The 22,061-nt window shown below is 45.6% G+C and overlaps 1 protein-coding gene across 1 annotated transcript in view; it reads right to left on the bottom strand.

Annotated features, from left to right (window-relative positions):
* Positions 1-22,055, bottom strand: part of Ptprj (protein tyrosine phosphatase receptor type J) — a 170,122-nt gene extending 148,067 nt beyond the window's left edge. The window contains exon 1 of the mRNA XM_008843633.3: positions 21,909-22,055. Coding sequence (XP_008841855.2) covers positions 21,909-22,007 — 99 coding nt within the window. The 5' untranslated portion in view covers positions 22,008-22,055. The remainder of the gene's footprint in view (positions 1-21,908) is intronic.
* Positions 22,056-22,061: the final 6 nt, after the last annotated feature.

Genomic DNA, 22,061 nt, shown 5'->3' with positions numbered 1-22,061 from the left:
CAACAATCTAGCCAGGCGTGGTGGCACAGCACTTAGGAGGCAGAGGCAGGCGGATTTCTGTGAGTTCAAGACCAGTCTGATCTTCATAGTGAGTTCCAGGCCAGCTGGGGCTACAGGGAGCCCCTGTCTCAAAAATACCAAAAAAAAAAAAAAAACACAAGAGGATTAATATGTACAACATGAAAAGAAAACCCTCCCATGATGCTTCTGTGAGACAGTCTAAGTCGCACAGGCACCTCAAACCCACAGTCCCACCCAAGCCTCTCTTGCCATAAGACACTGAACGACACCCAAACGAGGCTTCCTCACTACAGAACAAGGCTCCTACCATACAACAAAAGCCACAACAATTAGCAACAATGGTTGCTGGGTTACTCTCCTGGCCTCACTCCTGTCTCAATCCCCAGCTGTCACCTTGAAGCCTCCGTCCCAGCTGTGAGTTGAAGCTGTCTCTCGCCAACTAAACTGGAACTCCCTATAGAAAAGAAATCCAAACCAGCCCCTTTCCTCCCACCCCTCGGGCCACAGTTAGGTTAGGCCAACACCAACAAGAGCCATGCCCAAGACTCCTGGTGCTAAATCCTTGGTAACAGGATGTCCTCACAGGTGGGGAAAGTTAAGGCTGAGGGGGGGGGGGGGCTGGGGGGGGTTGGGGGGATAGAGGAGGAGCTTGAACAAGGTCAGAAGGCAAGGACAGAGTTGGAATTTCCTCAGCATTCTCTTGCTGCTGTCCTCTGGAGATGCAGCCAGGAAGGCCAAAGCAAGTGCTTGGCCATGTTCCATTCTGCAGGAGTTCAGCAACATCATTTGGGTTGAAAGCTTGATGCTAGACAACAGAACCCCCTCTCGTGAGCTCTGAAAATGAGATGGCTACATCTCATTATCTCCAAGGTGAGGTAATATAACACTAGGCCAGCTGACTCTGGCTACACTTAGCATTTTTTTCTAGGTAACACCAGACAATGTAGATCATGTTTGAAAAAAAAAAAAAAGTAGACAGTAACTTGGGATTTTCCTTGAGCACTGAAAAAGAAAAAAAAAAGTGGCTAGGGAAATAGCTCAGTGGGTAAAATGCCTACTGCTCAAGCAGGAGACCTAAGTTCAGATTCCACAGATTCCACATCCCAGGTAAAAGCCAGGAGGGGTGGCACAAGTCCGTAACCCCAGTGTTGGGGAGGTGGAGGAAGAATGACCCCAGATGGCTAGCTGGCAAACCAGTCTAGCCAAAATGGCAAGCTCCAAATTTTGTAAAAAACACTGACTCAAAAACTAAGTAGGTGAGGGTTGGAAAGATGACTCAGCAGTTAAGAGCACCACGGGCTGCTCTCACAGAGGGTTGGGGTTCAGGTCCAGCACCTACATGGTGGGTAGCAACCATCTGTAACTCCAGTTCCAGGGAATCCAATGTCCTTCTGGGCTCCATGGATATTGCATGTACCACTTACATGCATGCAGGCATAATAACCATACACATAAAATAAAAATAAGGTTTTTTGTTTTTTTTTTCTTTTCTGTGACAGGGTCTCCTTGAAGCCCCAGCTGGACTGGAACTTTCTGTGTAGAGCAGGCTGGACTTGATCTCACAGACACCTGCCTCTCCCTCCCAAGTACTAAAATTAAATGTATGCAAGACCGTGCCCAAACCCTAAGAACTTTTAAGTAAATAAAAATTTTAAAACAAGGTGTGAAGCAAAAGAGGAAAACATACAACATCAACCTCTAGTCCACACACACATACATGCACATGCTCGCATGTGCTCAGGAGAACATAGCTGTAGACACAACATGCACAAACATGTATACACCACACAAACACATTCAAATTAATTTTAAAACAGGATCATACACCAAACACTGAAAAAAAAAAGAGTATCACACAAAACAGACGGAGCAGGTTCTTTATGAGTCAGACACAGTCAGAAAGTGCTGTGAAGCAGCCACCACACAGCTGGCATGTCTATAAATGTGAATGTTAAATTTAAAAATCTTTCTTAAAAAACAGTAACACTCAGTGCCAGTGTGGGCGTCATGAAACAGGCAGTCTCATGCATTCTGATGGCTTGTAAACAAAACATCCCTTTTGGAAACTTGTTTGGCAAGTACTGTCAAATATTAGAAAGATGTCTGAAAATTAATCCTGAATAAACTCTACTTCATAGAAAAGACTTTAGAAGGCATAAAGCTATACATCTCTGCACTACTAATGTGAAAATCTGGCTGCTGCTTGTCAATAAGGGAAAAATTAAGTGGTCTCTAGAACAGTCACTCCACAATATACCATAGTTATTTAAAAATTATGGTCAGGGGCTGGGTAAGCAGCTTGTTGGACAAGCATGAAGACTTGAGCTCAATCCCCAGACCCCAGGTAAAAAAGCAGACCTGGAGCTGGGCATGTTGCACTCAGGAGGCAGAGGCAGGTGGTTCTCTGTGAGTTCAAGGCCAGCCTGGTCTCCATAGTTAATACAGGCCAGCTGTGGCTACAGGGAGACCCTGTATGAAAAAGACCAAAGGGGGAAAAAAAAAAAAAACCACACAGACATGGGCCAGCAAGATGGCTCAGTGGGTAAAGGCTCTTGCTGCCAAGCCTGACAATCTGAATTCCATCTCCAGGACCCATATGGTGGAAGGAGGAAACTGATTCCCAAGAGTTGTCCTCTGTCTTCCACACAAGCGCCATGCATATGCACACACACATAGAAAAAAAAATTAAGTACTTTTTTTTTTAAGTACTTTTTTTAAAGCAGGATGTGATGGCATCCTGAAGAGGCAGAGACAGGCAGGTTCTCAAGGTTCACAAGCCACAGCTGAGCTCTAGACCAATGAAGAGACACTATCTTAAAAAACAAGGTATACAGCTTCCAAGGAACACCTGAGATTGACCTCTGGTCTCCAAACAAGCACATGCACCCAGCCACATGGGTGCATACGTGTGTGTGCGCGCGCACACACACACACACACACACAAATTATGATCATATTATCCATGGGGGAAAATGTTCTATTCATTTAGCCTTGTGGCATTAAAGAATCTGAAACTGGGGCCACGGCTGGCCTGGACCTTGCTATGTAGACTAGGTTGAGATCTCTCATAGAGATCTGTCTGCCTCTGCCTCCCAAGTGCTCAGTTTCATATTCTTTAAAAACTTTTAAAAGTTACATTTATTTAGTGTGTGGTGGGCACATGTGTGGAAGTCAGAGGAAAACTTGTGGGAGTGAGACCCTATCTAGGAGGGAAAAAGAATCTCAAAGTGGGACTGGACAGATGAGCCAGCAGTTCAATGCACTTATTGTTCTTGCAAAGGACTGAGTTCACTTCCCAGCATCCATATCAACTGGCTCACAACTAACTATAACCCCTGTTCCAGTGGATCTGCCTCTTTCCGACCTTCATGGGCACCTGCACACATGTGGCATGCATAAACTCCCACAGGCACACTAAATAAACAAATAAATCTTTTTTTAAAAAAGAATCTGAAACTGTTCCTAATCTGTGATTACAATTAATTTTAAATAAGACAACAGGCATAAATAATCATTGTTCTGTGATGAGGGAGATAAACAACTGTTGTTGTTTTTTTTCCCCTCCTCCAATCCTAAATTTCTTTGCATGTTGCTATGCCGTAATTAGAAATATTTTTTTCTTTCTCTCCCTCTTTTTTTGTTTTTTTGTTTTTGAGACAATCTCTTGCAGCCCAGGCTAGCCTCAAATTCACAATGGAGCACAAGGGAACCTTGAACTTCTTAAGTTCCCATCCTCCTGCCTCCAGCTCCCAAAGGCTAGGATTGTAGGTAGGAACCACCACACCTGGTTTATGCTGTGCTGGGGCTTCGTGCATATCAGATATGCAGTCTCTCAGCTAAACTCCATGCACAGCACTAAATAATTTTTTTAAATGACCAAACTCACTGTTCAGCATCTCTGTGTCCCATAAAGCGGAGGTCTGCCTGCCCCAGGATAAAGCAGCCACTGGCCGCAGCTCTGACCCCTTACTCCTCAGCTTAATAACACAGAAGAAGCTTCCCAGAAATCCTGCCTCTGCAGGTGAGCCCCACCTCAGGCCCATCACAGTCACAAATCTGCATTGCATCTCCAATAGCCCCGATCACCCCTAAGCAAAGCACCCAGGTCATGGAAATACAAAGCCTTGGAGAGTTGGGGGTTCAGGATGGTGAATTACAGTTTTTAAATGTCTTCTTGGTCACAGTCACAATGTCTGGCACAAAGCAGGCAATAAATATGCCACAGAAATATTTTCAACAGAAAAATGTGTGTACTTGTACTCATTCCCTGAACACACTACCACTCACCCCCTCAGCCTCAGAGCTCCCTGCCAGGGGTCTTATTCCAGAAGCTGTGTTTGGAAATGAGTTCCCCCAACAGAAAGGAAGTTGGTACTTTTGTCACCATCATGAGGAACAAGAAATTCTAAATGTCACCATGAGAGTAAATGTCAAAGCAGGAGGCTGATGGTAGCTTACAATGTTTAGAGTCTGAGCATTCCGGGGCCCGTCTAGGCACAATTTCCTAAGTTTCTAAATCTCTGACTCTAGAACCAAGCAGTCTAGGCTCCAACCCTGGCTTGTCCAATGATGAGCATCGTGGCCTCAGGAAGATTGCTTCACTTCTCTACATCTCATCTTCTTCTGTGTAAAATCAAGAAGTGACTTAGCTTACTAAGTTGTCATGTAGAATCACTGAGTCTACACACATAAAGCACTTGGTACAGTGCCTGGCATGTAGAAAGCTCCTAATCGATGTCAGTTAATTAATTACTAAGATTCCATTCTGCAGACAAGAAAACTGAAGTTCAGAGAGGTTACAGAATTTCCTCCAGTCTGCGGATGTGGCTCAATGATAGAACACTTGACTAGCATGCGTAAGGCCCTGGGTTCCATCCCCAGCACTACAAATAATAATAGTAATTCCCCTAAAATCAGAGAGCTAGTAAGAGGCAGTGCTAGGATTCAAACCCAAGTTGAAAGGACTCCAAAAATTATCTGTGCTCTTTTTACCAGAGCTAAAACCCATCCGTAAGGATTATGATTACAACTCTCTCTCTCTCTCTCTCTCTCTCTCTCTCTCTCTCTCTCTCTCACACACACACACACACACATAATTTAGAGCTGTCATCACAAAAGATAAGAAAATTATGAGAGAACTGGAAGTGACACGGGACTGGTCAATTGTAACTTGAAGAGAGCACTGGCTCATGTCAGGGTGGTTCTTCAACCCATCAACAAACACCTTTTGGAAGCAGGTTCTGCTGTAGGCACGGGGACACCAGTCAGGGACCCTGCCCTCCTGAAGCACATGTTCTATCACATCGGAGGCAGACAAAAAGAAGCAAGTAATAAAGAGGAGGAAACGAAGCAGGATAATGGGAGAGAGGGACCTGAGTGATAAAGAGCTAGGGAAGAGCACTGTAGCAAGAGCCAGGGCCTAAGGGAGCCACAGGGTCCAGTCAGCAGGTGACTAAAGTCATGAACAGATGCAGTGGGCCAGGGTGAGGCTGCTGGAAGGAGGGCTGACCAATGGGATCAGCTCTGGGTCTTGTCAATGTCCTGGTCCATATTAAGAACAATATAAAGCCATGGAAGCTCTCAAGGAGTAGAATAACACAATTATGGGACAAGCAGAGAGAGGAGGAGGAGGACCCAAAGGAGGGACGGCAGAAGCAAGAACCTGAGACCTAGCACCTGATAAAGGAGTGATGTCTCAGTCTCCCTAGTCTTCCTTCTTGTGCCACTAACTCTATGTATCCCTGGACAATCATCTGGGCCTCTGTTTCCAAAAGAGATCTGGCCCTGTGGTCCTCAATTCTGGCTACACAAGAGGCTTGGAAAAGCTGCAAAGCCCACTCCTCCAGGTATCCAGGTTCACTTAGTCTGGTGGAGAGCATCCAATTGAATCTTTCCGGGGCCCAAGTGGTAAAAACAGTCCACCAAAAGGTGTTTCTAAGGCCTGTCCTATCAATAGTGTGATTCTAATGGAGAACTGCTGAAACGCACAATGTGGGGCTGGAAATATAGCTCAGTGGTAGAGTGCTTACCTCCCATGCCTGAGGTCTTAGGTTTGAGTCCCCAGTACTTCAAAATAAAAATAAAAAGGCAGAATGCATTTCTTTTAGAGACTTCAAACTCCTCCTCACAAAGACAAGTCAAGCAAAGGCACCTTCTCAAGGATGAAACTAAAACATCAAACTTTTTCTGTTTTGTTGGGTTTTTGTTTTTTTGCTAAGGTCTTACTCCATAGCCCAGACTGTCCTCCAACTCAAAATTCTCTTGCCTCAACTTCCCAAGTTCTCAGATTACAGGCACAAGGCACCATGCCCAACATCAACTGGACATTTTTAAGCAATTCCTTACAACAGAGATAGTTTATGACTTTCTGGGTGATCCTCCAGAGGGCAACTCTTATGGGTCAATGTCCTCAACTATAACCAAAATCAGCAAATAGATATGTGTGCCACCCTTTGTCCTCCCCGTGGCCATGACAGACATTACTAATTGATCCCCGAATTCTCTTGCAGTCAACCAGGACATCCCAAGCAATCTGAGAATGCCTTCTATGCAGGACCCAAGCAACCACTATCAATCATTTCAAGGCAGACACAAACTAGGTCCCATTTGCTTTCCCTAACTTCATGTCTCCAACATTTCTTTCCAACTGGGACATTCTTTGAGGCAATGGGCCTTTCCATCTTCCTACTAGTAATCATTAACTATGCACTTGCCTGGCAATGAGCTCAGCCTATTTGAGGCTGATGGGACCATAAGATCACATGTTCTATCCCAGAGGGCAGGCTTTGCCTGGTTTCCTGAATCTCAGGCTCTTTGTCCTCTCCAGTTGCACCTCCAACATTTACTGACCTGGCCTGAGATAGAACATAGGATTAGGGCTGAGCAAAGCAGTACAATGTTCCTGGAAAACCTCATCAGAGCAGGTGCCTCTGCTGTCCCGGTATTTAAACAACAACAATGGTAGCAGCTGGTATTTATGGAGAGCCTTCTGTATGCTGGAGGCTCACATAGCCTTTCTCATGGTATCTTGATCACAATCCTCTGAGGTGTTTATTATCCCCATTTGGCCTGCAGAAAATTCAGGCTTTGAAAGCTAAGTTGCCATTGATCACAAAGCAGTAAAGGTGAGATTACACAATAGTGACCCAGCTGGCTCTGGGCCAGTTCCCCTGCCTCTGGGTACCTCATCTCTAAAATGGACCCAATAAAGCAGAAACAAGAACCCAGCGTAGCACATGACAGTCCAGTGGATACCACAGGAGCACCTGCTGGAACCTGAGTAGTGTCCTGACCAGGTTCATCCAGCACTGAGCTGGAAGCTCTCTTTCGGCTCCTGATAAGTTAGGTGAACATGTTTTGTTTTGTTTTGTTTTGTTTTGTTTTGTTTTGTTACATGAGTTTTCAGAAAAGCAATCCAGCCTCACTGGCTGGTGGCACACTGATAAGTGGATTTCTCCTGCCTCATTCCTGTGGTCCTCCATGTCCTGGGCTCTGAAAGCTTTCTCTCCAGTTGTATGCCCTAAGGCCTCCAAACACTAAAAGCTGAAACCAGCTCCAGGGAGCTGGTGGGCAGGGGAACTTGGCAGTGAATCTCTTTGTAATGGGATCTCCCTTTGACAGGGCCTGTCTCCTGTGAGGAACTTGGCAGTCTGACCTCAGAACCCCTGGTAAAGCTGGACCTCCCCCTCAACCCCATATGCCCTCAGCAGAGCTCAGTACTGCCCTATCACATTAACACAGGCTTCCTGCCCCACCCCAGACAAGGTGGCAAAAGTATCTGCCATTCCCACTTGCCAGAGGAGAAAACTGAGGCTGGGAACACAGGGAGAAATGGGGCAGGGACCTCCAAGACTCCCAGGCTAGAATCACACTACATGGCATGATGAAAAAGCACTCACTTGAAGGATCGGGGGCGGGGGGCAGCGGTGAAGCCCCCGAGACACCTGTCCCATGTGTAAATGCTCTTGTTAGACCTACATCCTGCTACGAGGAATTCAGGTTGAACTTATGGCAACAGAACAGCCATTCCCCTCATGGGCCACCTTACCAGGACTTCAAAACAGGGTAATGGAGAACATGGTTCTCCATCAGAGTAGTCCCTCCCTCCTCAGGGGACATTCACTGTAGGTTGTCACAACTAGGGAAGGTGAAGCTAGGAGCCAGAGATGCTACATCCTACATCCTACCCTGCCCAGGACAGCCTCCTGAAACAAGCTATCCAGCCCAAAATGGCAATGGTGCTGAGGCTGAAAAGCTCTGGGCTACAGGAAAAGACACTGCCACTCAACCACACCACTAGACAGCTGCACAGCCTGCTGCCAGACTCCAAAGGAAAGCAAAGGCCAAGCATTTCGTGTGCATCTTCCTGAAGAAGTCAAAGGTTGGAGTCCAAGCCTGTGGTCAGGAGTCTGAGGGTCTGAGTCTCTCCTACCCGCAATAACCTTAAGTAAAAGCTCCCAGACAGAAGGATCTGATGACCAATCTAGCCAGCAATATTCCCCAGCTCTAAGACTCAAAGAAGTTGTTGGACACACCTTGGGTACAGGACAACCCTAGCCAGTTCTCTGTGTCACTCAGTGGTCCCAATATCAAAAAAGTGTTGTGCTAACAAAGGGGTGGGTGAAACACATGTAGAAGAGCCTGCTCAAGTGGCAGAGTCTAAGTTGGATGCTGTACACACCTTCCCACATTTGACCCTAACAGCTCTGTGCCCTGGCAATTCCTACCATTTCCAAATGAACGGACACGTTCTCAGGGCTGCAGTGTTTGGGCAAGTGGCAGGGCCACATGACTGCAAGTGAAAAGAACACACCTGGATGCATGCTGCTGTTGATACGGAAGCTCTTCCCAGTGCCTGTGGAACACCCTAAAGTCATGTCATCTCTGCCTATGTTCAAGCTCTAGGAAATCCAAGTTCATTCACAACAGGAAGGCCAAAACCCCTACAGAATGCTACACCACTCATTTAATCAGCACTGAAGCCCCAAAGGATCGATCAATCTTTGCCTAACCTTACTGCTCCAACATCTAAAAGCCATGGCAAAAATGTTCTTGTCTCCTATGGCTCTAGAAAGCATGTCTCTCCTGCCATGTCACAGCTTGTAAAAGCAAGTGTCAGTCTGTGAGGACAAGCACTAAACCCAGCTGTCCTCCTAAGAGATTCAGACATGCCCTAGCCCGTCAGACAATCCTGCCCACCTCTCCCTTAACTATAATGGCAGGAGAGCCTCAGTTTCCCACTCTGTACCCACCTACTAGGATTAAGTAAGTCAATATGTACAAAGTGCCGGCGATGTTTCATAACGGATATGTCTGGTAGCCATTGTTACTCCGGTATCTCAATTCATCCTAAGATAAGCATCAGATATGTGTTTGGAGATTTACTCACAACGTTACCTGAATATTGTTCATCACGGCAAAATACCTGAGAACAAACTGAAGACTAATCGCAGGGACTAAGGAGATAAGGGACCTTCATATAACAGAATGCAATCACTAAGTCATGCACAAGGCTACTCCTTGGTAAGTAGTGTCCACACTTTACAAACTGGCACAAAGCACCCCAGAGAAGGGCAAAGAGGGAACTTGTCCCTGAAGGTCCACAGGGCACAGATTTCTTTACTGTTACTAGAATGCAGGGGGTGGGGGGAGCTGATGCAAATTTAGTATCTATCCTATAATATGTCCATGTTTGTTTTCAAAGAGCCTTTCAAAATACTTTCCACTGAGTACTAGTGACCCTTCAGGAAGAAGCCTCATGTTTATCATGTGGCTTCGTGGGGTACCCCTGGGGAGACATCTACTTCAATTGCTTTTAAAAAATAAAAAAGTAAGTGAAAAATGTAAGTGATAAAGCATGTGTAGGAGATTATCCTATCTGAGTAAAATGAACATTCATTAGAAAAGACAAAGCACCCAGCACTCTGGGGCGGGGGGAGGGGTGGCAAACCTGGGGAGCTGAGAACACAGGTAATGTTGCTTTCTTTTACTTATTGTGTTTCCAAAATTTTTTTAGAAAAAAAACTAAACTGAGGGAAGGAGTACAAAAAAAAAAATTGTTCAAATATGTCAGAATGGGTACCTAACATATTATATGCTAATTTAACAAGAAAAGGCCAGGCATAGTAGCACACACTTTTAAGGCCAACACTCCGGAGAGAGAAACAGATGGATCTCTGTGAGATCAAGCCTGGTCTACATAGTGAGTTCTCGGCCAGCTGGGGCTACAAGGAGACCCTATCTCAAAAGACCAAAAAATAATAAAATAAAATAAAATAAAATAAAATAAAACAGAACAAGACCCAGTGCAGTTCATGCCTTAATCCCAGCACTTGGGAGGCAGGAGCAGGCAGATCTCTGAGTTCCAGGTCATCCAGGGCTACATAGTGGGACCCTATCTCAAAAATCCAAAGATAAAAAATAAAAATATAAAAATACACAAACTGGCACGTGGGAATGGAATCAACCAGGGACTCGGGCTATAGCTAACAACCACCAGACTCCCGCATGGGATCACTCAACCTGATGCAAATCAGCAGCGAATGAGGACAGCACAACTTGGAGGAGCAGTGCCTGGACTGTGAGGGCTCCATGACTGTCTGTCCCTACCACTCACCAGGCTTCTGTGAGCCTCAGCTACCCCACGCTGGTCACAGGATATCATTTAAAGTACTCAAGGCTCAGAGTGTTGCTCAGTTAGAACACTAGACTAGCATATGTGAGGCCCTGGATCTTATCCTCAGCATCACCAAAACAATAAAATAAAATTTAAATCAATGCAGCAGGTGACAACTACAGCCCTCTACCAAACCCACTTGCCAAGCACTGACAGAAGGCTTGTTCTACTGAGATCCTCCAGCAGCACTAAACACAGGCCTCCTCAGCACTCACTGGTCCTGACCCTGCCTTGAGCCCCTCTTAGAATTTAGTCCTCCCTGCACCAGCCACCTCACAAGCATGTACATTTTCTAGAACTGACTAGATTTAAACCACACACACACACATACACACACACACACACACACACACACACACCAAATAACAATGACAAACTCAGAGAGACGCAATCGTTATACAAATATATGAGTTTGTGTGTGTATGAAGCCACCTATGAACTATAATAATTTTTTATGTTTTAAATTTAATTTGAATTATGTGGGGGGGGGCAGGTATGTGCATGTGAATGCAGGTGCCCATGGAGACCAGAGGCACTGGATCCCCCTGAAGCTGGAGTTGCAAGTATTTGCAGATTCTGGGAACTGAATCCAGGTCCTCTGCAAGAGCAGGACATGCTCTTAATCACTAAGCCATCTCTTCAACCCCAAGAATTTTTTAGTAGCAAATTATGCTAATGTCCCAGCAAAATAAAATGATCCAACAGCCAATATCTGAAGGCAGCTGAGGCATTAGAGATGGCCGGAGGTCACAGAGCTAGGAGGAGGAGTGATGATGACTGACTCCAAAGCCCACACAGTACGCCCTGGGCAGCAACTCCCTTGCTCTCCCAAAGAATCCACACACAGAACCACCAGCATGGTCTGCCCAGTGGGAGCGGAAGACTCCATGACACAGTAGCATGGCACTGGGCTGGCCCCTCAGTGGGCAACAAAAAACGTACCATCTCCTGGCTACCCCTGTGGAAACAGGTGGCACAGGCAGAGCCAACTGTCACAGCAGCACACTTCCCACAGTCAAAGCCTTTACTCTTTGCATTGGTGGCTGAAAATAATTCCTCTTGACCCTACAGAAAACACAGCCAGTGACAGACAGGAGGGTGACGCAGCTAGAAATGCTCAAGGCCAGGCATGGTGGCACACACCTTTAGTCCCAGCACTCAGGAGGCAGAGGCAGGTGGATCTCTGTGAGTTCAAGGCCAGCCTGGTCAAGCCAGTTGGGGCTACAGGGAGACCCTGACTCAAAAAGACAAAAAAAAAAGAAAAAGAAAAAAGAAAAAGAAAATGCTCAAACTAAGACAAAGAGAATCCTGCTTTTTTTTAAGGAACATACTATCCCCATACTCCTTTTTAGGTGAGGATCACTCATGTTGCCTATTCCCTGATCATATCTTATAGTTACTTATGCTATATTAATTCAATTATACACATTTACCAAAGGAAAAATATAATTTAAATTATACAATAAATCTCTACTACTCCACATTTTACATTTTAATACATGCATGTGTGGAAGTGGGGATGAGTGGATGTGAGCAGAACACACACAATCCATGGCAGATTTAATCTCTTAAATCCAATTTAGGAAAGGCTATAGCACAACTTTGGCAGTCGATAATTATAGCCTTTGCCTTAACTTTAGAATCATTTGAGTAAAGCACCTCAACATTTTATAAAATATGGTTCTTATAATTCTGTGTCCATTTCCATGAACTTTGGCAGAACGTGGTCTCACCTAACTCATAAACTACCCTGGTGAGAAGCACCACTACAACCAGTGTTGTAGGATTCTTAACAGCAAGGATCAGAAAGGCCAGGGCACCGGCCCAAGAGCACAGAGATAGTTAGGTGACAGAGCCGGGACTCCAACTCGGCTAGCTGGATCCAAATTCTATGTTCTCTTATTATCTCTGAGTTTTTAAGGAACAAAGGTTGAATCTAAAATAATTATGGGAAAAAACAAGCTTGCAACACAAATGAGAGCCCAAGAACTCATTCTTTCCTTAATTTTAATTTTCTTTTTTTAAATTTTATTTATTTTGTTTGTGTATGAGTGTTTTTATTTATTTTTTTAATGTGTATGAATATTTCGGAACACCACGTGTATGCAATACCCATGGAGGCCAGAAGAGGACATCAAATCCCCTAGAACTGGAGTTACAGTTGGTTGTTTGCTGCCATGTGGGTGTCAGGAACCAAACCCAGGTCCTCTGCAAGAACAGTCAGTGCTCTTAACTACCAAGTCATTTTCCCAGCCCCTCATTTCCTTAATTTTCAAAGAGTGTGTACAAACTGATTAACAAAGAGACAGTTTTTTTGATGTATGTTCATGTGTCATGTATGTGTGTGCATGCGTGTATGTGCATGTGCATGCATATGCATGTGAAGGGGCCAGAGGCTGACATGGCAACAATGCCTTCACTATGCTCTTCACCTTATCTTTTGAGACAGGGTCTTTTGTTGTTGTTGTTGTTGTTGTTGTTGTTGTTGTTGTTATTGGAAACAGGTCTCACTGTGTAGCCCTGGCTGGCCTGAACTCTCAGTGTAGACGAGGCTGACCTCAAACTCACAGAGATCCACCTGTCTCTGCCTCCCCAGAGCTGGGATTAAATGCACATACCACCACACCCACCTGAGATAGGGTCTTTCACTGAACCCAGACTAGCTGCGCTGGCTGGCTCACAAGCTCTGGAGATCCACTTGCCTGCCCTGCCCTCCTCCAGTGCTAGGGTTACAGCCAGCAGCGCAAACTTTTTACATGGAGACCAGGGATCCAAACTCCTCAGGTCCTCATGCTTGCATGGCAGGTACTTTACCAACTAAACTATCACCCCAGCACCCAAAGGACAATTTTTGTAACTGAACAGAGAGTTAACAACAGTAGCAACAACAAAAAGTAAATGGTCCCAAACACAGGAAAAGATATTCAACTAACTCATTATAGTATAACTCTTTTTTTTTTTTTTTTTTTTTTTTTTTTTTTTTTTTTTTTTGACACACAGTCTCACTATGTAGCCCTGACTGGCCTAGAACTCGCTATGCAGACCAGGCTGGTTTTGAATTAACAGAGATCCCTCCTGCCTCTGTCTTCCCAAGTACTGGGGTTAAAGGAGTGTACCACCATGCCAGGCCCAAAACAAATAATTTTTATCTTTCACCTCTTAGACTTGCACATATTTAAAAGTTAGTTGAGTATATGGAGAAGCAGGCCTCTTGAAACCCAAGGGTATGGGTACCAACAGGGCAACAGTTTTGGAAGTCAACAAACAGTTCTCAGAGTTTTAAACACCAGCAATCCTAACTCTAGAGCTGTACTCGATGGACAGCCCTCTAAACCAAGCAACTTATCGCCTTTGCAACCACCTCATGTTCCCATGATTATTTACTCAGTGAGTTTTATCGTGAAGGTTAAAAGAAATAAACATCAAACACATTCCAGGAAGAATGATTTGTGAAAGGGAGAGAGATGTACTGAAACAACTCAGCTCTCTGCTGATCAGGGAATGGTCAAATTAGGTAAATCCATAGCATTGAATTCTAGAAAGTTATTTAGATACCAGGACAAATATGACATAACCATACCAAGAGAACTGGTAAATTAAAAGGCTAAGTACAGATATGCTCTATAAGTAGTTTTATGGGCTAGAAAAAGGTGCTTGCCACCAAACTTGATGACCTGAGTTTGATCCCCAGGACCTACATAGTAGAAGGAAAGAACTGACACCTGCCAGTTGTCTCCTGATTTCCACATATCCACACACATGCACACACACTTGCACAAAAATAAATTAAAATGTAAAAAAGCTTTTATGGGATGGTATCAGGAATCAAACCCAGGGCCTGATATGTTAGGCAAGTGTTCCGTCACTGAGCTACATTCCCAGCCTATAAGGTAAATTTTGGGGTGTGGGTATGAGACAGGGTCTCATATAGCTCAGATTGGCCCCAAACTCACTATACAGCTGAAGATGAGCCTGAACTTCGAATGTTCCTGCCTGTCCTCACTAATGCTCAGAGTACAAGCATGCACCAGCACGCGTGGCTTTATGAGGAAACGTTTCTAAAAGATGAATATAGGTGTTTGTGTACATCACAAAGAAACATTTTTTCCTCAAAGAATATTCACCTTTGAAGAGGACTAATAGTTCTCTAAGCTTACAGTGGCCCCTCAGTACACATGCAAGAGACATTCCAAGACTCCCAGTGGATGCCTAAAACCATGGAAAGACCTGATCTCCATACATACTACTGTGATTTTCCCTATACAGATGTACATATGATAAAGTCTGAATTATAAATAGATGCAGTAAGACATTAGCAACAGGGCTAGAGAGATGGTTCAGCAGTTAAGAACACATGCTGCTCTTGCCGAAGACCCAAGTACAAGTCCCAGTACTCATTGGGCAGTTCACAACTGTCTGTAACTCGAGCTCCAGGGAATCCAATGCTTCTGCCTTCCACAGGCAACTTCACTCACATACACAAACCCACACACAGGTACACATGCATACATATAATTAAAAATAATAAATTGTTTAAAAGATACAATAAGCCTTTAATCCCAGCACTCGGGAGGCAGAGGAGACAGATCTCTGTAAGATCAAGGCCAGCTTGGTCTATATAATGAGTTCCAGGCCAGCTGGGGCTATAGGGAAACCCTGTCTCAAAAAAAAAAAAAAAAAAAAAAAAAAAAAGATATGAGCAACAAATAGAAAATTATAACAATATTTTCTAACAAAAGTTATGTGAATGTGGAAGCACTCTCAAAATAGAAACTATTTTATTCAATATTTCCAGCCTCAGTTGACTACTGGTAACTGCAACCTCAGCGAGACCACAGATGAGGAAGGCCTTCTGCATATAGGCTTTAGATCGGAAGGTTTTGAATCTGAGCATCTTGAGCTATTTTTAAGAGTCTAGAGGCTGGGGATGTAGCCCAGTAGTAGAGTGCTTGCTCAGTATGTGAGGGCCTCAATGTTCCAACCCCAAGACCAGACACACACACACACACACCCCTACTCTAAAGAATCTATTAAAAGCTGGATATGGTGGTGTATACCTGTAATCTAGCACTCAGGGGACTGAGAAGATCACAAGTTCAAGGTCAGCTTTGGATACCTAGTGAGATCAACAGCAAAACAACAAACAAAACGAAACAAACAAAAGCCTATGAAAGAATCTATGAAATCTAGGCATTAGTCCCAGCACTTGGGAGGCAGAGGCAGGCATGGTCTACATAGTGAGTTCCAGGACAGCCAGGGCTACATAGTGAGACCCTGTCTCAACAATAGGGGGAAAAAAAAAAGATTTTATTCATGCCATTAGAGAGGAGATTCTTCTCTTCTACTTACTCTATAAGAGTCTTGCTGCTTCCCACCAAGAAAGACTAAAGACACTGTAATAAACTCCACGCTGGTGCTAAGTTTTAATACTCACTCAGTTACTCAGAAGGCATGAAATTAGACTGGACTGGCTCCTGGCACATCTGCCCAGAAAAACAAGAAGCCCTCTCCTGCCCTGGAGAAGCAGATAGTTTGTGACATAATAACGACATTGTGAACCCAAGCCTCAGAAATGGCAGCAGGGTACAGCTTCCCTCTAACAGGAAGAAGGAAAAGTGGAACTGAAAATTATTTGCATGTCTAAAATTAGCTCTTCTGTGGGAGCTAACATTACTTTGCTTTCAAAAGGCCCCCATGGCTGGTTGTCTCGTTACCACCACCCCTCAAGCCAGCCACTTCCATGCCATGGAAATTCTGAGACAATAGGATGGCTACAGCTGTCACTAATAAGGAAGTTGTAACAAGTTTCCTACAGCTCTCGTCCTCTAAGGGGTCACCAGAAAAGCCAGTGGAAAGCCAGCCCAGCAGATGGTGACACACCAGCTGTGGACTTCTCTGGTCTGAGACCTCTGCCACTTCCAGAGGTCCACTAGATCTCGCTGCCCCTCCTCATCATTCCCTCTCTGGCAAATCCAGCACCAGGACTTTGAAGGGGCAATGGGGATGTCACACTCCTCACCAACATCTCCACTGTGACTGGATAGCTGGGTATGATCTGAGTTCTCACCCTCATAGGTGATAAGAGCCACCAAAGCAGTTCCTCTTCCTCACAGCAACTGGCCCACAGATTAATTTGTCACCTGTGTAATTTTATGACAACCACCTCCTAGTTGCATAATTACCGTGTTTCTTTCAATCCACTGTTTATTGTATTTAAACAAATTTATTTATCGTGACACTAAATGTAGCCTAATCTACCTATGAAATCATAGAGCATGAGATCACAGTTTACAAATACTGCTTCACTTCCCCAAACAAGTAATTCCTAACATCTAATAAAAATAAATTAAAATAAACCTCTTGGGGAAGCATTTGCCATAAGAACTAATTATGTGAAGCTCCATTCCTTCCCTTCCTACTCGGACACAACAGCAGCTGCCACAGCCAGTGAAAGGACCAGGCTTTAGGTTTTACTTGGCAGTTCCTCTTCTATCCTGTGCATCCCCCGCCCACCACCACCCAGTAAAGCAGGAAGCAGTAGTCCCATTTCCCAGATAAGGAATGAAGAGTCACAGACAGTAACCGTCTTGCTGAGTTTATACAGCTACTGAACAAGGACCCAGGCCAGGTTTTCCATTCCAGTTTGTCCCCAGCAAGGTAGGTATGCCTTTGCTTTTTGTTTTGTTCTGTTTTTTAAATTTTATTTATTATTTTTATTTTATGTGTATGTATGTATTACCTGCGTGTAGGTGAGTGCACCCATGTTGTGCAATGCCTGCCAAGGAAAGAAGACAGAAGAGGCTGTCAGATCCCCTGGAACTGGAGTTACGGACAGTTGTTGGCTGCCATGTGGGTGCTGGGATTCGAACCCCAGTCTTCTGCAAGAACAACCAGTGTTCTTAACTGCTAAGCCATCTCTCCAGCTCCGGTAGGTGTGCCTTTGTATACCCAGGCTCCAAAGAAACCGAGTAGCAGAGAGGGTCCCAGGGGTACCCATGCTACAAATGGGGCTAATTACATAGGACTTAGGACACAAAGAACCCAAAATGATTCTCTACCCCATCAAGGTTCAGGGCCCATAAGCCTGTCTCTTGCCACAAGTGCCTGGTGATGTTGCTCAGTTGCACAGTGAAAACCTTGAAGGCACATGACTTCTGCAGCACAGGACAGTAAACTGGGACTCCGCTCTGCCACTTACTGGTTATGACTCTTCAGATTTTTGAACCTCAGTTTTCTCACAGATAAAATGAGAACAGCTACCTCCAGTATTTCTGAAATGGTCAAATGAGATAATGCATTAAAAGCCCTAACACAGTGCCTGCCATACCTAATGCTACCTATTAATTATAATATTACCGGTGGCATGATGTTAGAAAGGAAATACACAGAAAATTGCATCTTATCCAGCACTCAAAATAATTCCCTTGGCCAAGAAGGGAATGAACTAAGAAGTAATTACTTATGATACACCAGCTAAAGCTAGACCTGCAGCCATCCAGCAACTCAGCCTCAGCCTCAAGCATTACTTTTAGGAGCTAAATAACCTCTTTGCTGACCAAAATTGCTCACTTGGGAGCCAGGATTCTCTCTGCTTAGGAAAGCTTGGGTATTCCTGGTCATCTTTATCCTGGGGGTGAACTTGAAGTCAGCTCAAAGTCACAGTCTAACCATAAACCAATTTGCTCCATTTTCTTAAACTGTCTGCAAACAAAACAGAATCATTTGGTTTTTCCTTTGTTGTTCTGAAGCAAAACAAAAATAAAGGCACTCCTGTGAGAATTTAAAAAGCATTAATAAGAAGAAGTCAAACTGTTCTTTTGCTTTTTTGTACTCTGGATAAAACAGGTAAGCAATCAGGCTTATGGATTAGCTACAATACATGAAAATGCAAACAGTTATTATTCACCAGGAAACAAGAAAGCCAAGACAAAGCAAAACGAAGGACTGTGGGACCAACCAAGCAGGCACCAGTTGTTGGGGTTTTGTTGTTCTTTTTTCTTTCTTCTTTTTTTTTATTTTAAAGCAGACTACCTGTCCAGCTGATTAAAGAACTATCAAGACTGTATGTCTCAAGAGACTTTGACACACTACCCAATACATAAACCAAAACCAGTGTGTAAAACCGCATCCAGAAAGGGACCAGTTAAGACACTGCAAACATAAAAGTCCTCAGGCCAGAATCATCTCTGACTGTCCTTCCTGTCTTGGAGAAAAGGAATGAGATGCCAGGTTCAAAAATGGCTTTTCCGGGCCTAAGTGTAACTACTAAGCCTTCCGGCATCTCGCTTTTCCAGCGTCCACACCCTGTCCTCATCAATGTCCTATCAGAGTTGGGTCTTTTCTATGATTTCTCCTTTTTTTTTTAACCCATTACTGTTGGATGCATTTTAGTAAGAAAGTCTCACAAAACCTAGAAGTCTCACAACTTCTAGGGAGGTCACCAGATACCTTCCCTTGTTTCCCACATAAACTTACTTCAAAAATATCCCAAATCTGCCTGACTTTGAAACTCAGTGTCTACCCACAGTTTAGGGAATACACAGTAACACAGCACTGTTTCTGTGCAAAAAACATCTCCAAGAAATACTAGGCACAAGCAGGCCTAGTTCCAACCCTGGCTTTTTCATAATACTAGCTTTCCAAATAACTTCTGCCCATCTTCTCTGGACCTCAATATCCTCATTGAAGGAGGTTGAAGAGTTTGAGCTGTCCTCAAAGACTAAAGCTATCTTTTTCTTTTTTATTTTGGAGTGGGGGTGTGTATATGTGTGACATAAGCACAGGTGGGGGTTACATACATATGTGCATACACAGCAAGGGGACATTGGGTTTCCTGCTCTATCACTCTCCACTTTATTCTTTGAGACAGGGTCTCTCACTGAATCTGGAGGTAGGCCGGCAGCCAGCAAGCACCAGCAATCTTCCTGTCTCCACTCCCCAAACACTGGGGTTCCAAGCACTGATGATCATGCCTGGCTTTTGACATGGGTGCTAGAGATTCGAACTCAGGTCCTCATGCTTGTGCAGCAAGCACTCTTACACCATCTCCCCAGCCCCTCCCAGCCATCTCCCCAGCCCCTGGACCTATCTTTGAGTTAGCGTAAAAATGCACTGATTTGGGACTGGGGAAGTAATTCAGTGGTTGGTAAAGCACTTTGCATAGCTTGTCACAACCCTGGGTTCCATTGCCAGCACCACAAAAAGAAAAGGAAAAGAGTACAGATTCCCTGGAATAACCAATATCAAAATGAAACTGCTGACTGGACTTTTAGAGATGCTTCTTCACAAAGCCTTTTACATTCTCTATTTTATACAGAATCCAAAAACAAGACATATGACAGCAGACCTCTCAAGTTTCTACAGAACAAACTATTGAGGAAGGAAATAACCAAATTCAAGGCAAGTGGAGAGGAGTAATATGCTAATGAAACACAAGGAAGGATTGGGCAAGAAATAAATTTACCCAAGATATTTTCTGCTGATTCAAAGCAGGGCTTGCAACCACTGTGGTTGAAACAAAGTCAGTAATATACATAGCAAGTTAAACTAAAGATAAATAAAGCTCAAATATTTCTATGGTATAAACTTTAATATAAGAGATCTTCAAATAACAAGCCATTCTTTTTCTTTAACCTCAAAGACTGTTGTCCATGAATTTCCTTACAGGGACAGGATGAAGACGGCCCATACACACTGTTCCTTAATGATAATTCCATCTGGCAAAACATTATCTGAAAAGTGAATGTTTGTTTTCAAAATTCGCTTAGCCATTAATCAATGGAAGCCCCTCAAACAACTCTACTGGGCAATGAATGTGACACCCATTCTACAGATGGTATTCACTGACATGGAAGATGATGGAAGAGTAAATTCAACTCTGACGCTACATCAGACCCTGGAGCTCATCTCACACCTAATCCAGTAAAAACTTCGCCTCTGCTGGAGGTCACACTGCCTTCCAGGCCCTTCCTGGGAGTCAGTGCAAAACCTACTCCAGAAACTAAACTCTCTGGTGCTGAGAGTCAGGGCAGCCTGGGACTGCGCTCCCTTCCTGCCTTGCCTGCCTCCACGGCTGCCCCAACCTGCTCTGAGTCCATCCTGCATTTGCGCAGGCACAGTTTCCCCTGAAACCAGGTTGCATCCCCAGCCAATAATTCACTTTCCGGATCACCTCCTTAGAGCTGTTGTCTATAAAACAAGTAAGATTTTTTTCATTAGTAAAACCCAGGGCAAGGGCATGCTCCAGGCCACTTTCTGCTGCAGGTTCAAGACCCAGAAGGCAGAGAGGCGGAACTCGCTTGCTCAGCTCCCGCTAGGTCAATCCACTCTTTTACTTCTCCCCTTCAGTTCCTTAATCTGTGAAATGGGAATGTCCCCCAGTTGCTCTGCCTTACCCAGGGACATGCCAATGAAAGGAAAGGTCAGCCACCAAACCGTGAGGCGCAGCATTATTTTAAAAAGTGAAGCCAGAAAAAAGGTTGGGTCGGGGGGGAGCTGGCTACCACAAAGCACAGATGTCCACACCCAGAAAAGCCAGCACCTTCCCCCGACATGATGATGGGAACAAGGCCCGCCGCCTCCAGGGACGCCTTCGAGCGGCCACCTTTGGCAGGACTGGGAAGTTTCCCCAGAAACAGTGTCCCCGGCCCCGAGGTCCCGCTTCGCCCACCGCCCAGCTGCCCAGCGCCCGGCCCTGTCCCCGAGCACCCGGCCACCACCGCTGCCCTTCCACCCCAGCCTTCGGGCCCCCGCAGGCCAGGTCGGAGATCGGCCTCGGCTCCGCTCCGCTCGGCGCTGCCAGGCCAGCCCTGCTCGACATCCACAGCCCTCCGCACACACGCCCCCTCCGGCCGCCTGGAGCGCGGGAGCTGGGCCCGCGCTGGCCAGATGTGACCGGCTCGGGGAAAGGCCGGGCCACCGCCGCCTGCAGCCCATGCGGGGGCTTCTACGGGAAGGCCAGGGTCACGCTGGGAACAGCCTAGGGACACCCGGGGAAGGGGTCTTGCCCTCCCCCTGGTACCGGGCAGCCGGGGAAGGGGCTTGGTGGCGGGAGCGGGAGGCCGGTCAGGATCCCCGCCAGCCCCCTACGGGAGATCGGGACCCCGCGCCGCCTTCGCCCGCAGTCCCCGAGCAGGGGACACCGGGGCAGGTGCAGGGAGGGGGATGCCAGTCCCGCCCGCGCCCTCGCACCCCACGCCCGGGCCCGGCTTACCTGGCCTAGGCGCAGCAGCAGCAGCAGCAGCGGCAGCACAGCCCGGAGGCGCCCCGGGGAGCGCGGGGGTGGCCGCGTCTCCCGCGCCTCGGGCTTCATGCCCTGCGCGCCCTGGAGCGTGCCCGGGACGCGCGAACCGGGCCCCACCGTGCG

The sequence above is a fragment of the Nannospalax galili genome, unplaced genomic scaffold, assembly GCF_000622305.1.
Source record: "Nannospalax galili isolate Female #2095 unplaced genomic scaffold, S.galili_v1.0 scaffold1200, whole genome shotgun sequence".
Classification (NCBI taxonomy): Eukaryota; Metazoa; Chordata; class Mammalia; order Rodentia; family Spalacidae; genus Nannospalax; species Nannospalax galili.
This window is presented reverse-complemented; position numbering and strand designations above follow the sequence as displayed.